Source organism: Molossus molossus, unplaced genomic scaffold (assembly GCF_014108415.1).
Source record: "Molossus molossus isolate mMolMol1 unplaced genomic scaffold, mMolMol1.p scaffold_m16_p_4, whole genome shotgun sequence".
In the NCBI taxonomy this organism is placed as follows: Eukaryota; Metazoa; Chordata; class Mammalia; order Chiroptera; family Molossidae; genus Molossus; species Molossus molossus.
This window is the reverse complement of record NW_023425377.1, coordinates 49,843,620-49,860,313: the sequence shown is the minus strand read 5'-3', so window position 1 is coordinate 49,860,313 and position 16,694 is coordinate 49,843,620. Positions and strand designations below refer to the sequence as shown.

The 16,694-nt window shown below is 55.3% G+C and overlaps 1 protein-coding gene across 1 annotated transcript in view; it reads right to left on the bottom strand.

Annotated features, from left to right (window-relative positions):
- FLT4 (fms related receptor tyrosine kinase 4) overlaps positions 1 to 16,330 on the bottom strand; it is a 42,107-nt gene extending 25,777 nt beyond the window's left edge. The window contains exons 1-6 of the mRNA XM_036282161.1: positions 16,264 to 16,330; positions 1,921 to 2,017; positions 1,043 to 1,287; positions 739 to 851; positions 452 to 614; positions 121 to 260 (exon numbers count right to left, since the gene is read on the bottom strand). Of these exons, the coding sequence (XP_036138054.1) occupies positions 121 to 260; positions 452 to 614; positions 739 to 851; positions 1,043 to 1,287; positions 1,921 to 2,017; positions 16,264 to 16,330 (825 nt within the window). The remainder of the gene's footprint in view (positions 1 to 120; positions 261 to 451; positions 615 to 738; positions 852 to 1,042; positions 1,288 to 1,920; positions 2,018 to 16,263) is intronic.
- Positions 16,331 to 16,694: the final 364 nt, after the last annotated feature.

The following is a 16,694-nucleotide window of genomic DNA, read 5'->3' as shown; positions in this document are numbered from 1 at the left end:
CCAGGACAAGTGTGCATAGTGATTGATGGAGACTTCTGACAGTGTGGGCACAGGTTGGATAGTGATGGAGATTCCTGGAGGTGGTTCATGCACAGTCCCTGGCAGAGCTGCTGGCCTTACCTGTTTCCCTGGGTAGTCCCAGCTGAAGGTGACGCCAGAGTTGAACTCGGCCCACACGGTGCAGTTCAGGACCAGCTTCTCCCCGACTAGTAGCTCCATTGACTTCTTGGGGAACAGCTGGATGTCATAGAGCTCGTTGCCTTGTGACAAATGAACAGTGATCCCCAAGCCCCTCACCAGGACAGCACACAGAGTGCGGGGCACAGGGCACTCACCAAGACCAGCTGTGGCACCTACAGCCCCATTACTGAGAATTGGGGGTCTCCGTCTTCCCCCTGCAGTGCTCCTCCTAGGACATGGGAACAGTCACTGAGCCCCGGGCAACCCCTACCTGTGATGTGCACGATGAAAGGGTTGGATAGGAAGGCCTGGCCGCCCCAAGTAGTCTCGCACTGCAGGTACAGGGTGTCACGCAGCAGTGGAGTGGGCACCCGCATGCCCCGGCGGTCATCCCACACCACGTCCTGCCCGTCAGGCCTCAGTACTGAGCTTTGCTGCAGAGACACGATGGCTGTCGGCACCCAGCTGCCCCCTACCTCCTGGCCAGATTGATGGCTGCCTTTCCCAGGGAGAGGACAGGAGGGCTGGATCTGGGGGTTGGGTGGGGGTGGTCTGTACCGAGCGCAGAGTGATGTTGAGGCCTGGGATGGACACCAGGCAGGGCACCCACATGGAGTCCTTCCTGTTGACCAGGAGCGTCCCTGGCTTGTTGATGAATGGCTGCTCCAAGTCTGCAGAGAGAGAGCAGTTTGTGGGAAGGGCAGGTGGACCTTGAGGAGGTCTCTGCCCAGGTGGGGGGCACCAGGGCAGTCCCACGAGATCCATAGGCTCGGGGTGGGGGTGTGTGGGTGCCAGCTGACACCCCCAGGACCCTACCTGCCACTTCATTGGTTGTAAGAATGCATGGGGCTGGGCCCCTCACCTCTTACGAACACATAGGTGCTGGCTGCGGTGGTGCCCTCGATGCGGGCCTTGATGTACTTGTAGTAGCAGCCATAGCTGCCCGTGTCACTGGCATGGGCCTTGGGAAGCAGCAGCACCTTGCAGTAGGGCCTGGCATCCGTGCCTTCACAGTCTCGAATGAACCCCGTGTCTTCACTGTCCTTTTCCTCCATGGCTGGCACTTCCAGAGCCCCTGGCCAGGCCCACTGGAGGGGGTGCTGCCCCCTGGCAGAGGACGCAGAGGTCAAGAGGGGCCCCACTGAAGCCCCAGCGGCCAAGGCTTGCCCACAGCTTGTCTTACCCAGAGGTCAGGACAGCCCAGTAGTGGGGCACATGCCATGGACCTAGCCCACAGTGGGGCACTCTGAGTTCTCTGGGGCCTTTGCCTGGCTTCTCTGCCTCTCTGTGGCAGGCTGGCCTGCAGAGAAGCCCAGGCCTCGGACATAGCTGGGCTGCAGGGAGGATAACATGTCTGGGGCCTATGAAATAGGGTAACTGGCCTGGGCTGAACAGTGGCTGTTGAAATGGGTATAGAGTGACCTGGTGGTGGGCATGGGGTGACCTGTGCCCAGTCTGGGGTGACCCAGGGGTGAGTGCAAAGTGACTGGTCTGTGGTCCATGTGAAATGACCAGGGGTGGCTGTGGGGGAAGTGGGTGCAGGGTGCCTATGTCTGCAGGGTCTGCAAGCTCCCAGACCCAGGCTCCCAGGAGACCTACTAAGCCTCAAGGCTTCTCTGCCTGGGGAGGAGCTGCCTTCTGGGCTCTTCACTACCATCTCCTGCCTTAGTTCTGTAGTCTCCTTTGCCTGACAGATAGGAGGGACCCAGGCCCCTGCTCCTCTGGCAGGGGGCTGAGTACCTGCAGGAGATGGACAGGCTGTCACTGGAGTCAATGACGTGTGTCTCCTCTGTGATGTTCAGGGTTGGGGGGGTCATGGAGTAGCCACTCACCAGACCTGGGGTAGGAGACAGGGTTAGTGTGGTGTTGGGTCATGAGTTCATATGACAACGTCAATCAGGCGCAGACCCCTCCCTAGGGCAGAGACACTGAGCAGCATGGACAAGGCTGCTCCCTGCTCTCGGCTACTAACCAGGCCCCACCCAAGTGTGCCCAGACAGAGACCTGGATTGAGCTCAGACCTCTGGCCCCACATGAGCTGAGCTGCCAGCATGATGTTGACGGGGGATTTTTGCAAACCTCATCCTACAATAGGGGAGGCCAGCAGCATGTCACCTCAGCTTTGTGACCCCCACATATCTGCTTGAAGGCCCCTCTCTTTTAAACTTCATACCCATAGCTACTGCTTGTGAAGGGGTCTTGCACAGTGCAGACTGTCCCCAAACATGCTCAGAACTGAGGGCCTCGGCTTCCCCTGGGACCTCATGCTCTGCCAGGTCCCACAGAGCCTGCTTTGTTTCCTTGGCTTCTACAACTTATGTCCACCCTTCAGGCCCCACTGGCTGCCTCAGCTCCTTCCAACTCTGCCTGCCTTAGCCCCCCATTCTTTCCACAGGGCTTGTACCCAAACACACAAATGACTCCACCTTGCCTAGCTGAAAACCCTCCCAGGACACTGGCCATTGACCCTGCAGTTCCTCACCCACCATCCTCTTACCAGTGTGATGGCATGTGTGTGTGTGCGCGCGTATGTGTGCGTGTGTGTGTAGGTGTGCATCTCTCTGTGTTTGTATGTCTCTATCTGTGGGTATGGATCTGTGTTTTTGTGAGGTTGGTATATATGTAACATGTCTTTGACATGTCGTGTGTGTGTGTGTGTGTGTGTGTGAGAGAGAGAGAGAGAGAGAGAGAGAGAGAGAGAGAGATATCCTGGCAGGGCCCAGGGAGGTCTGGATCTGGAACTCTGGCAGATGTATCCTGCCAGGACCATCCTGAGACAACAGGAAGAGAGGACTGCATGGCCAGAGGCCCACGGCTGTGTCCTGTCCCTCCTCCAAGGTCCCTGTCCTCCTGGGGGCAGAGCCCACTATCTTGCCCCAGTGCCTCCCATCCCAACAGGTCCAGCTTTTCTGCTTTCCCTGACCAGGCTCCCCAAGGCCTGGGGCCCCACCCTAGTTGGTTATACATCACCCTAACCGCCCACACCACAAACCTCCCTAGGAAGAGGCACATGGGTGTTACCCTCCATATACCAAGATCTCATTTGGCACCACATGCACAAGATGACCAGGGCTAGAAAACTCTCACCAAGTATCTAGTCCCACTGTGCAGACAGGGAAACTGAAGCCTGCCAGCAGGAGTGCACTGCCACCCTCAGATGCACTATGACCACTGCAAAGTCCCTCCTTAGCCCGTTCCCTCCAGACACTGAGGTCAGCAGCACTACTTGGGGACCCTAAAGAGGGAAATGGCCTCTGCTCCCAGGAGGCTTCTCCAGGTGGGCTGTGCCACCAGGTCCATTCATCTCCTGGTGGGTGCCTGGCCCTCCATGCACACCAGCCCTCCACATGCACCACCTGGGCTGCTGGAAAGGGGTTACCCCACAGTGGGGAGGCCCTCCTGGGGTTGTGAGGGGCTGAGAAGGAATCCAGGAGGACAGCTCTGACCTGGGCCTCAAAGGACAAATAGGATTGCCCAGGCAGTAGAAAGTGAATAAACTCATACCAGGCAGACAACTGGCCTCCAGGCTATAGAAAAGGGGGCATGATGGGCTTAGACCTGTAGTAGCCCTCCTGATGGCCAGCATGTGGTCACCAGAGTAGAGCCTCAGCAGCCAGCACTCACCTGCACTGGGATTGTGCATTCCCCACAGTGACACCTGCAGTATTGCCCTGGGTATCCCCAAGAGGCTAAGCACCCCCTCTTTGTGGTGCACATCCAGGGCACACACCTGGTACACCTAGCTATAAAGCTGTGGCAGATGTCAGAGATGTCAAAGGCTCCCCCTTGCTTCCAAGATAAAGCAGAGCAAGTCAGGCCTGTCCCTTCTGCCTACTTCCTTCTCTCCAGCTTTATCTCCTGACACATGTCTGAGAGGCATGGACCTCTCACCATCATCCCAAAGTGCCAGGCTTTTCAGATCTGAAAGTCTTTTGCCCAGAATATTTGTTCTCCTTCCCTCCCAAGAAGCTGTCTTGTTCAGGTCTAACTCATGCTTCCTTTCCTAGGGAGAAGTCACTGCTACTCAGACAGTGTCGGCCTCCTTGGGGCTCCTGCTGGATGGATGGATGGAGATGAGTGGGTAAGTGGATGGATGGATGGATGGATGGATGGATGGATGGATGGATGGGAGAGTGGGGGAATGGGTGGATGGGGAAATGGAGCCTGTAGGAGCTTCCTCGCTAGAGACCACCGTACCACCAAAGGAAGCATCTACCTGCTGTATTAAGGCTGTGTAAAAGGAGAACCATCCATCGTGCTTGTCAGCCCTTTTACCCATCCAGGTGAGTCTCTTCTTTGTTGCCATATGCCGACTTGCCCCACTGCCTTCTGTCTTTACTGACTTCCACTGGGACCTGTGTGATCAGCAGACTTTGCTGTAGATGTCACTGTCCTCCTCCATTTTTCCTGCCTTAACTGAAACCTGGCTTTCTGAGGACATCACTGCCCCTGTGGTGCTTATCACTCTCCACTGCACATACCTGACATTGGAGTACTCCTTATGGCCACCTCCCCTTCTCTGAGGGCACCACCTACTCCCCACTAAAGCTGTCATCAGCTGTTGTCTTGGTCACTTCCCCTCATTCTCTGCTCCTGGCCCTCCAGCCCCCTCCACCTCAACTCAGGCCATTCTCCATGACTTCAACATCCACACAAATGACTCACCAGCGCCCTGGCCTTTTTGGTCCTCATCTCTACTGTCCTCCCCCCATTTCCCCTGGGCCCCTCACTTCCTGGGCACACCTTAGACCTGGTCCTCACCAGAAATTGCACCATCACCAAGAGCCTGTCTTCCTGAGCTTCTCTCTTGCCTCTTCTGCATCCTGCTAGGTACCATTGTCCCACAACTGCTAAGTCCTTCAGCTGCATCAAAACCCCGAGGCCAGGGACCCTCCCTGCTGTCACCACCTCCTGGCCCCACCCTTTCCTGGAACAGCATGGCCTATGATCCGTTACTGCCTCTCGCCCTCCACCTCAGCTTTGTGACACCACCGTGCCCCTCAATGGCTCAGCACTTTGGACAAAGATGGAACCCACACTGCAGCCTCCCCTTTCTTTTCCTGTTGGCAGACATTAATTGAGCCCTGGGGCCGGATTCAGGGTGTTTTTCCCACCCCCGACCCTGCCCTCTTGGCATGAATGAAGTGAAGCCATTAGATGGAGATATCTCATCTTTCCACATCCAAACCCTACACCCCAGCCTGGGTCCTAAAATCTTCTGACAGTCCCACTCCCAAGGTCTAGCCCTCCATCATGTCAAGGACCCCAGCCCCCTGTACCTGACTCCTGCAGATAATTTCTTGCTCTTCTGATCATCAATATTTCTCTATGGAATCATTTCCTGTCTTATAAACAAAAGTAAAACCCAATTCCTTGATCCTACATTCCCTTCCATCCACTGCCCCCTACCCATTCCCCTTCAAAGCAAAAGCTCTGCTCACTGTTGCTGTCCTCTTACATTTGCTCATCCTCCCACTGGGGGTACAGCCCCATCCCCTGCTTCATGGCCTCCCGTGACTTCCAGGCTGCAGGATGAGGGGGCGCTCGTGGGCAGGGAGCAGAGCTGTCTCCTCTGCTGCCTTCCATAATCTTTGCTCTCCCCTCACCTTTCTTCCCTTCTTCCTAGCCCCAAGTGCTGTGCTCCTTACTCTCTGTTCTCCACCAGTCTCTCTCCTAAGTGTTCAGATACCTCCAAATTCTCTATCTCCTGCCCAGACAGCTTCTTTCAACTCTAGCTTAAAGGATTCAGCTGCCACTGTATTTGGCCACCCCATAGACATCTGATTTCCACATTTCTGATTCTGAATTCCAGACTCATACCATCTCCAACCCTGCCAAAGGCTCTTCTTTGATAGCTTCCATCTCCCCAGGTGGAAGTAAATGACCGTCTCTCCCAGCCCAGCCTTTCTGTCTACCACCAAAGCATCTCAGAGCCAGATCCTGCTCTCCTCCTGGGGGCTGGGGCCTGCCTACTGTCCTCGGCCCCGAACTTGGCTCCTTGGGCCCGCCCTTGTCCTCCTCAACTCCTATCCTTGTTGTTAGTGATAGTTTAAAAGCATGCTCGTGCTTTCCTGTCAGTGACTTCCCACTAAACCTTCAGGAAAATCCAAACTTCTAACCTTGGGCTGGCCCTACCCCCTCTCCGTACCTCCTTGGTCCATTCTCACCTCCTGTTTACATCCTCCAGCCACCACAGCCTGTAGGCTCTTCTATGCATGCCATGCTTTTTCCAAACCCCAGCCCTCTGCATACACCTCTCCTGATTCGCTTTCTCTCACATGCCCTGCACAGCCGGCTTCTCGCCTTCAGATTACACATGACCTCCTCATCTCAACCGCCTGGTTGTTTACTTCATCTTTCTTATCACAGTTTGTAATGACATTGTTTACTTATTTAAGTTATGTTTTTCTAATTCCTCTACTAAACAGTTAAGTTTCAGGGGGGTGAGGACTAAGACAGCCCTCTTTCCTACACCATACCATGCTTAGCACAGCACCTGGCACAGAGTCAAGCTTCCATAAATTCTTGTATAATGAATAAATGGATGGATGGATGAGTGGAAGGAAGGATGGAAGAAAGGATAGCTAGATGGAATGACAATGGACAGGAAGATGGATAGAAAGATGCATGGACAGACAGAGGCACAGGATGAATGGTGAATGGAAGGATGGAAGGATAGGTGGATGGTTGATTGGCTGGCTAAACAAACTTCTGAGGTCTTCCTTTGGGTTGGAGTTGTGTCAGACCCTGTTATTCCTTTGTAAAAGATGTTCCAGTTTTAAAGATCAGGATCCTGCCTGGCCGGTGTGGCTCAGTGGCTGAACATCGACCCATGCACCAAAAGATCACTGGTTCAATTCCCGGTCAGGACACATGCCCAGGTTGTGGGCCTGATCCCCAGTGGGGAGCATGCAGGAGGGGCCAATTGGTGTTCTCTCTCATCAATCTTTCTATCTCTCTCCCACTCCCTTCCTCTCCCTCTAAAATTAATAAAGGGGAAAAAATTAAAACTAAAGATCAGGATCCCTGTGTACCCCAGGCTGCTCAGCAGCTAGGGCATTTTCAGGCCAGAGGGCTGCCATGCCCAGAGGCTCCATGTTGCCCATCCCCCTCCCGCAACCCTGAAGAAGGTGCATCCTTCCTGCCTGGCTGTTGTCCGTCCCTGCTGTCCTTCCCTTCCCGCAGCAGGAAGCACTGTCATCCTGGCCTCTGCCGCACTCCCCCTGCCTTCCTCTTCCTGGCCCAGGAACTGACTTCTTCCTTCCCCTGGCCGGTGGCCCTGGTTCCCCAGCCTACAGCAGAGCAGTGAGGTCAGGGAGGCACACCTCTTCTCTGTACTGTCAGCAGCCTTGGGCAGTGGGGACCTTGGCATCAGCCAGAGGAGGTTGACTGTGGGAGCAGCACACTGGGATTCTGGGTGAGGGATGGGCAGAGAGGCAGGAAGTCTTGTGGGTTAGGCACTGACCATGGCCCAGCATTCACTGCCTCATTTGATCCTCACACAGGCTGGGAGGGAGGGTGGGATCCTTGGTCCAGTCAACAAGGAAACTGAAGCTCCAAGCCTCACAGCAGTGATGGACGACAGCAGCTGTGTAGGAGCTCAGGTCTGCTGAGTCCAGGACTCTCCCTGCCCAGGGTCCAGCCCTCATACCTCTCCATCCCCTTTTGTCCTACAACCACCCTGAGAGCCAGCCTACCTCCCTGCCCCCAGCAGCCTCTTCCCAGCCTCCAATCTGTTTCTCAGCCCAGAGTAGTGACCCTCAGCTACCTTCACTGGCTCTTCTTTGTCCTCTGGAGCTGTACCTGACCTTGGCCTGGCCTCCAGGGTGAAGCCCATTCCAAAAGACCCCACCTTCCTGGCCAAAACGCCAGCTACACCCACTGTACACCTGCAGAGCGCACCAGGCCCTGGCCCACTGCCCAGCTGGGCTCAGGCTGTGTCCTCTGTCCTTCCTTGCTCTCCGTGCCTAGAGAACTGCTATTGCTGCTCCAGGACCCATGCAGTGTCCCTGAGAATGGAGGCTGAGAGTATCACCCTGCCCCCCAACCCAGGCCCTGACCCTACCACCTAGGGAGGAACTGTGTCATTGGGGGTCAAGATGTCAATAGCCCATGCCTCTATCCCCAGGTCTAAGAGGGCTGACCAGGGATGACATCAGGATGATCTGTGACCTCAGAGGTACCCTCCATCCCTGGCAGAGTATAGTGGTGGCAGTTATTGTATTACTGCAGGCCTTGTTCTGGTCACTTGTGGGTGATGGGGCTGTGTGGCAATCAATCCTACCAGTCTGGTCCACACTCTCAGCATCTGTGCCCAGGAGGACAGAGGCAGCCAAGGTCAGGCCAGTGACTACAGACGAAGTGAGCCGAGGTAGAAGCACTGGGGGACAGCTAGCCAGGTGGGGCCGGGCTTGGGGTCTCTGTGCATAGGTCTGGGCAGAGTGGGGGAGACCTGCTCCAGAGCTTGTGTATAGATGTGGGGGAAGGTGCAGGGGTGTTCTGTCCTGGAGTCGCCCCACCTAGCTGGCAGCCTCTGTGCCTTCAGAGATGAAGGGTGAGGGTCAAGAGGTCACCAGTCACCCTACCCCCAACCCTGCAGGACTGAGATAGCTGGGGTGGGAGGGTCCCTCCTGAACCTAGCTGCATGCACCACCATGCCGTTCTGGCTGTGTGGACTTGGGCAAGTCAATTCCTCCAAGCCCCAGTTTTCTCACTTGTGAAATGTGAATTGTCTGTCAAATGACTGGGAAGCACAGATCACAAATAACTTAATACCACATTAAGAGCCATTGTAGAACAAACTGTCACTGGCTCATGCACACTGAGCCCTTTGTTGCTGCCTGCTGAATGCTTTACCTGTCACAGCTGTTGCATCTCACTGTGACCCTATGCTATGGTCACAGTATAGAGCTGGGGGATCATAGAAAGCCTTGCTGGTGGGGGGAGTGTTGAATGGGCTTAAATGGGTTTTGTAGACAGAGTAGGAGTTTGATGGCCCAAGAAAAGGACACATAGGACAGAGGGACTAGTGCAAAATCTAGAGTGCAGGTGACCGTGGGCTGTATAGTAGACAGAGCAGATGGAGCATGGTGTGGAGAGATGAGGCCACAGAGGGCCCCAGGTCACAGGTCCAGCCTCAGGCTCTTGGCCAGATCCTTTTGTCTGGGGCTCTGTTCTTCTCACTCGTAATCCCTCCTCCTGGAGGTAGCTCACCCCATGGATTCAAGGCCACCTCTAAGCTCCCCACTGTCCCTGGCAGCTCTGCTGAGCTCCAGTTCCAGGAGGCCCTGCTCCTCAGATGTTTTCTGGTGGGTGCCCCCCAGCCCTCAGACCCTGAGCAGATCACACCCACCACTGGGGAAGACAACTGGACCCGCGAGGCAAACACTGTCCACGCCCTCCCCGCCTCAGTGAGCAAGTGTTAAAAGGATGGAGAATTCCCAGGATTGGCAAGGATGCGGACAAACGGGCCTCACATTAATAATAATAATAAAAAAATGCTCATATATTTTGACCCCTAATTATGCTTACTGCCACTATATCCTGTTACGACAATAACGGCAAATGTGTATTTATCACTTTCTGTGTGCTGGCCTGCTATGCACATGACACTCCTCTAATCTCTAAAGCCCTCCTCCACCCCCGCCCACAGTGCATTCTATTCTTGTCATTTTGCAGATGAGAAAACTAAGGTACAGAGGTTAACTTGCTAGTCAGAGATTACCTTTGGGGGCAGGATTATGGGAAGCTACTATTTACTCCATACAGGTCTGCATTATTTGCATTTCTGCAGTTTATGGGATGTAAAGGCCTTAAACTGATGGACTCATTCTTCTTCCACAACCCTGAAGACACTGCTTTCCCTCCTATGAGGTTTGCCCTCCTAGTGGCAGTCACCTGCCAGGCACTCCCAATTCTCTATTCATCCCCCATAGCCAACTGGTCACCAAGTCATGTCTGTTCTCAGGTCCAGCATCAAAGACGGGGTCGCTGGGAATGCCAGCCTTGCCCCTCTCCTCTCCCTGCCACCCTAGCAAAGTGTTTGCCCTCACAGCACTCAGACTCCTTGCAATGGACACCTTCCAGCCACTCTAGACATTCCTGGCTGCCCCTCTCCAGTGCCCCTCCTCTCCTCTCCACTATCTGCAAGCCTCAGTGTCCCTTCTCTTACTCAACACACCAATGTCTCCCCACTGCTTGAGACCTTATTCAGTGGTCAGAGGATCTTTCTAGAACACAAGTCCCTTTCCTGCCTAAAACCTTCCCCTGCTTCCCTAATGTTTGGGGGAAGAATCTGAGCTCCTCCCATGACCCTCCAGTCACCTTTGTCACCTGCCAGCTGCCTGGGGCTCACTCCAGCCCTGGAATTGAAAGCTGCGGCCCCCTCTCATGGGCCCCTTTGCACATTCCCACAGCCTACAGCTCCAGACAGGGACTGGCTTATTGTACTTGACAGTTTCTTAATACAAAGACTAGGAGGGCCTTTTCATGGTGTCATCCCCAGCATGGGACTTGACCAGTGACTGCCCCCAGTTGGCTTCGAGCATCTGGGGGACAAAAGGACAGTACATAGTGTGTGGGCAAGTACAGAGGTGAGGGCTGCCCCCCTCTGGAGGTGAGATATCCTGCACTAAGGTAGGCACGTCAACCAGAGGTAGACCTGGGAGAAGATGATGTGTCTGTGGGGAGTGACCTTTTGAAAGGTTTCTGGGATATCAAGGTGAAAATGTCCCTAAGCTGATCAGAAATTTAGGATCCCACATGCCCACCTCTCTAGAGCTTTCCCCAGGGAATGTGGACAACCACCTGTGTGCCTGTCCCTTCTTACCTCCTTGGCCCCCATGCCACCAGACACCTGTCACCTCCCTCAAAGCTGCTCTAGCATCTAGTGAGACACTTCATCCATCTGGCCTTTGTTTACTAGTCTCCAAAATGGGCACAAGAAGCCTATGTCATAAGGTTAAAACCTTCACACACCATAGTGTAAAACAATTTGATTAACCATTTTACACAGAGGTGTGGCTCTCTGCCAGACAGTCCAAATGTGCATGTGTGCCTCTGTGTGTGTGTGTGCCTGGGTGTGCTTGTGCTCACTGCTTAATATAAATCTCCATCGGGTTAAGTTTAGGGTAGCTTTGAGGATAGTGCTTTAGCTGGAGTGAAGATAAGATCTTCCCTCAAGCCCAGCTGAATACCTGGATTCTGGGCTCTCAGGGCACACAACAGTGGGAATGAAGTGTACTCTCCTCAGTAGACCCCTCCTATTTAAAGCAGCAATCTACCCCCTGCCTGGAGTTGTCCAAAGTCTGAGGAAGACAGGGTGAAGTGTTAGATGTGGAGTGTACTGGGGCTGGGGTGTGTGCTAGGTGGACGTGGGGCTAGTGACACCCTGGGGACCCCAGCATGAGGATCTCTACCACCTGTCCAGGAAGCTGGTGCTGATCACTGGGGGTGGGGGGGGGCATTGAAGGCTCAGGTCTCTGAAATTTATTTTTAAATTTACTGATTTTAGAGAGAGAGGAAGAGAAAAAGAGAGAGAAAGAAGAGGAGAGCAGGAGAGAGAAAGAGAGATTTGTTGCTCCACTTATTTATGTATTCTTTGGTTAATTTTTGCATGTGTCCTGACCAGGGATCCAACCCACAATCTTGGTATATTGGTAGGACACTCTAACCAATGGAGCTACTGGGCCAATGCTCAGGTCTCTGTTTCGAAGATGTAGCTCTGGAGCAGCAAGGAGGCAATTTGGGGAAGCAGAGAGCTGTGGTGAGGCTAAGTGGGAGCAGGGTTTGCCTAAGCACCCCTGGACAGGAGTGTAGGGATGAGGGAAACCTGGAAGATGCTGAGCTCCCAGCTCAGCACAACTGTAGGTGCAGCCAGCTGTGTCGGGCAGTTGCCCCTGCCTGCCTGGGGTCAGGACAGGCGGTGTTATCAGACTGCCCAGCTGGCTCAGAGGTGGCCCCCTAGCACTGCTAAATCGGGCAGTGGGCTCCTGCCACAGGAAGCGGGAAATGCAGGCAGGATGTCCTCTCCTGTGGCCCATGAGTTCTTTCCCATGAACCCCTGCTGACCTCGCTGGCCACGTGGCAGGTCTCCCCCACTCACCACCCTGACCTATGTCTGTTCGAGGGGCCACCCACACTGGCCTGGTCTGGGACAGAGAGTGCCTGCTGTCTGACCACCCAGCTTCAGCTGCCAACACGATGTAGACCCGCACCTTCCTCTCCTAGACTTCTGCCTTTGGCCTGAGCGGAAAACCTAGACCCCAGAGGAAGCCAGTGTCTGAAAAGGATAGAAACTCAGGGATCCCTGGCTCCAGTCCCAACATGTTGGCAGGGTCTTGCTCAGAGGTCAGTGCAGGGAGTGTGAGTGGCTTTCCGGACCCCTCTCCCTGCCTATCCCCCCCCTTCAAAGGGTATCTCAGAGGGCTGTGGGGCACAGGCTAGGAAAGAAATCTGCTATGTGGAGGAAAACGCCCAGATGATAGCAGGAGGGGTGTAAGCTAGACCTAGAGAAGAACTTCCCCTCATGGCTAAGACCCCATTTGATTTCGCTGGGTTCCCTGATTTTCCTCAGCTCCATCATAGTCAAATGCTCTCAACTTTCCTCTTTCCGTATCTGGTCAAATTGCACCAACTGGGTCTCCAGGGAAATCCTGTTGGAAATCCACCCAGAGTACCAGCCTCCCCAGTGGAGCACCTTTTCCCACATCCAATATTCCTCCCAGGGTCCCCAACTGGTAAACAACGTCAAGCCCCATTCTATTGCTTAAGCCAGAAACTGGTCCTTGTCCCACTTTCCCTACCATCCCTAGTCCCTGCTGCCCGCTACCCTGGTGCATCTACTGTGTTCACTCACAGCCTCCTTGCTATGGTTCTCATCTGATCTGTGCCTCTGGTGATTCTTCATAGACCCTGGCCAGGTGGCTCCCTGGTCAGAACCTCCCCTTTCCAGATGTGCTGGTGACTCCTGCCACCTCCACCTTGTCTCCCTTCCACCCCAGATTCTGGCCTCATCTGACCACCCACATATCCCCATACACTGTCTGGACTTTCCTGTGTCTGCGTCTTTGAGGGTTTTTTTGCCCTGCCTGGAATTCCCTGCCCTGGAGTTTGCAGACCCCTCCAGGAAGCTCCGGGATGGAAGTGCTGCTGTCTTCCCGTGCAGCCACAGCCACCAGCTGGGCTTCACTGGAGTCACTGAGCACTTCTGTCCCTGTGCTAGACATCTGATGCCACATCTGTGTCCCTGCTAGTCTGACTCAGGAAACCCTTGCAGGATGGGTCCAGGTCCAAATTCTCTCTGGACCACCCTGAGCACCATAGCTTGTGACTTGCACAGAACTGTAGTTGCCTTCTCTGGGTTGGGGTACCACAGCTTTGGGGCAGGGTGGGGAAGGCACAGCCAGGAGCTGGCCAGAATGTCTCCTGTGACACCTCATGACCACTGTGCTCTGGGGAGCCAGAACCCTTCAGCCACGCTGACCCTGGAGGCCTAGTGGGTACATAAGTAGCATCCACATCAGTGTATCTGGAGCACTGACCTGGGGCCAGTGGTTCACAGGCACCAAGTAATGTGGGCCCAGGCACCACATCCCGCCTGTACCAACTTGCATCCCTGCCTCCCCCCCACCCCCAATCTCACATACTTGGATTTGGCTCAGGGCTGAGGAGCTGGGACAGAGGAGAGCTGGGATGTCTCTGTGCAACTCAGCTCACAACAGGGGCTAATGCAGCTGCCCAGCTATCACCTGCTTCCCCTGCATGTCCCTGAGCTGACTGCCCACTTTCCAGAGGTGCAAACAGCCTCTCTCTAGACTAAGCCCACAAGACAAATTCTCTTGGAGCTGACCTCTGCCACCTGCCCGCTCAACAGGGACATTGCCAGAGTAGATTTTGAAACTGGACTGAGACACCAGGCCATGAATTCAGCCCAAGCACAGCCCCTCAGTATTTGCCAGCCTGTTACACTACTACACCTGGGAGAGGAAAAGAGGGGCCCAGGCCATACAGCAAATAACTTAGGGGAAGAGCTGGGATAAGGGTTTGGTTTTAGGACCAAGAGCACACCTTTGAGGGGTCAGCTTCAGGGTCCTTAGGCTTTTCCTGCCAGCGCCTGACCTCCCACTGTGGCTGTGCTGACACTCCACTGAAGTGTATATGCTTCTGCTCCAGCATCCCCCATCAGGCTGAGAATCCTCCTCCTTGCCCAGCAGTAGGTGGGGCAAGTGCAGGCCCCAGTGAGGGCAGCAGTGGTCTCTACTCTCTGTGGGCATCTTCCCACCAGCCAAACCCTGGTCCAGCCTGGGCCACCCCCTCCATAGGCCCCTTCAGCTATCATCCTCTCTCTTCCCCTTCACTTCCCAACTTGGGTAAGAATCACCTGTACTCACAGCAGGTCTGGCCTCACCACTTTCCCTCCTTGACCTCCCAAACACCAGGACATCAGCCTCTCCTAGTTGTGCAGAATGTTCCCATCTCCCTGGAAGCCTCTCCCTCTCTGGCCCCCTCTGTGAGAGGGCATCCCGTCCTAGACCCTTCTCTAGCTCCCCGGCCCAGTCTCTCTACACCCAGCTGCCTGCCAGATGTCTCCTCAAGGTAGGGTCTCCCACCCACTCAGTCCAACCAGGGACCTATTCACTTCTCCCATACTCATTCAGCAATTCAACAAACTCATACTGAACACCTGTGAAAGCCTGGACCTGGGCTGGGTGCAGGGGAATGAGAAGAGCCCAGGAGTGGCAGGATCAGTTCAGACTGGTCCAACTTGAGGCCCACACAGATGCCCTCCTGCCTCTCTGGAAGTTCATCCACACCTCCTTCAGCCCATGAAGGCTGTTTTCCCAAAGACCTGGGCTGACTACTTCCTTTACTACTGGCTCCCTGGGGACCTTGGAGAAGTTATAATATATCCTTTGTTTAAGTGTCTCATCTGAAAAATGGGTCTAACACCCTCGTGAAGATGAAAAGAGATGGAACATATAAAGCCAGTATTTATTGCCCACAGTTTTCCAAAATGGTGAGATCCACATCTTCCCCTTCAGACCTCCCAGCACTACTCCCCCAATCACTGGGGACCCATGACCCTCCCTCTTACCCTCTGATTTCCAGGGCTACCAGGTCTTGTATGGAATTCCAGCTCATTCCCCTCTCCACTACTGATGCTTTATTCCTGACATGTCCACCCGACCATACACTCTGCCTCCACCCCCACCCCACCCACTTTCTCTCCAACCCCACAGCGGCAACCGGCAACCTCCAGTCATGCTCCCATTACAAACTAGACCTAACCTCTCCAGTGCTTAAGACCCTTCCATAGTGGTCCCTGCCTTATGGTCCAGGCTCCTTAGCTCAATCTTCAAAATCCCTACATCTCCAAATACGGGGAAGGCCGGCCTCCTGTCTCTTGTCATACTTATCGCTCACAAGTTGCCGGCTCAAGATTCGCCTCAAATTCCAACACGCACCTGAGCACAATCCTCCCGACCGCGGCTCTCTGCAGCGGTCGCGGAACCATTGCCCCCTCAGTCCCTGGCCTGGGGAAGGTGGGAGCCTGCCCCGAGCACCCTCTGCGGGACAGATCTCGAGCGCAGACGGGAGGTGTCGGGAAGTGCGCACCCAGGTCCACTGCCGGACGGGGATTGCCGCCTCGTCGCTCTGGGACGATTTTGGGGGCGCGCGCGGGCTGGAGGGTCCGGACTCCGCGGAAGAGCGAGTAAGGAAGCAAAGAATTCAGAATGAGAATGCAGCGCGACCTGGACCGGCTCCAAGGCAGCTGAACCACGGACTAGAGCGAGGTCGGGAAACCCGGCACTATCCTTGCGCTGCGGTGCAGCCGGAGCCTCGTCCCTGACCCGGCCGCAGTCCCCACCCGGCCTTTCCTCATCCCGGCCGACCTGGGCCCGACCTGCCGTGCTCTGTCCGGTGTCCGTATCCCTGGTTCCTGGCCCCGTCTCCCCTGGTGCCCCAAGCTTGCGGGTGTCCAGTTTCCCGTCCCTACCCCATCAGAGAGATCCCACCACTCGCCCCAGGAGAGTGTCCCCTTTCGCGGCCTGTTGCGCATTCGGGCACAGGTGGAGAGCTCACCGCGCTCACTGTTGAAGAGTCCCAGGCAGAGCCACAGGCGCAGACACAGCGCGGCGCCCTGCTGCATCTCCAGCCACTGCGCGCAGGTCCGACCTGACCGGCCTCTACTGGGGGATCAGAGTAAGCGCAGGCGGCGGGGCCGGGCCCGGCCGGGCCGGGCCGGGGCGGGGCTCTGAGGGCGGGACAAGGAGCTTGGGACCGCCCCCCTCACCTCTCAGCTCCGCCCTTGGCCGAGTGGGCATCCAGCCAGGATCAGAGGGTGCCTGCTTGCGCCGCTGATGGGAGGCTGTTGAGTGCCCAGCTCTGGGTAAACCGCTGCTCTTGAGCACCCCAGGGCCGCTCCGGGAGGAGAATGCAGGTAACGCACATGTCTTTTGTTGTGCGCTTAAACAGGAATTGAGCCCGGCAGTCAAGGTAGAACAAAATGTGAC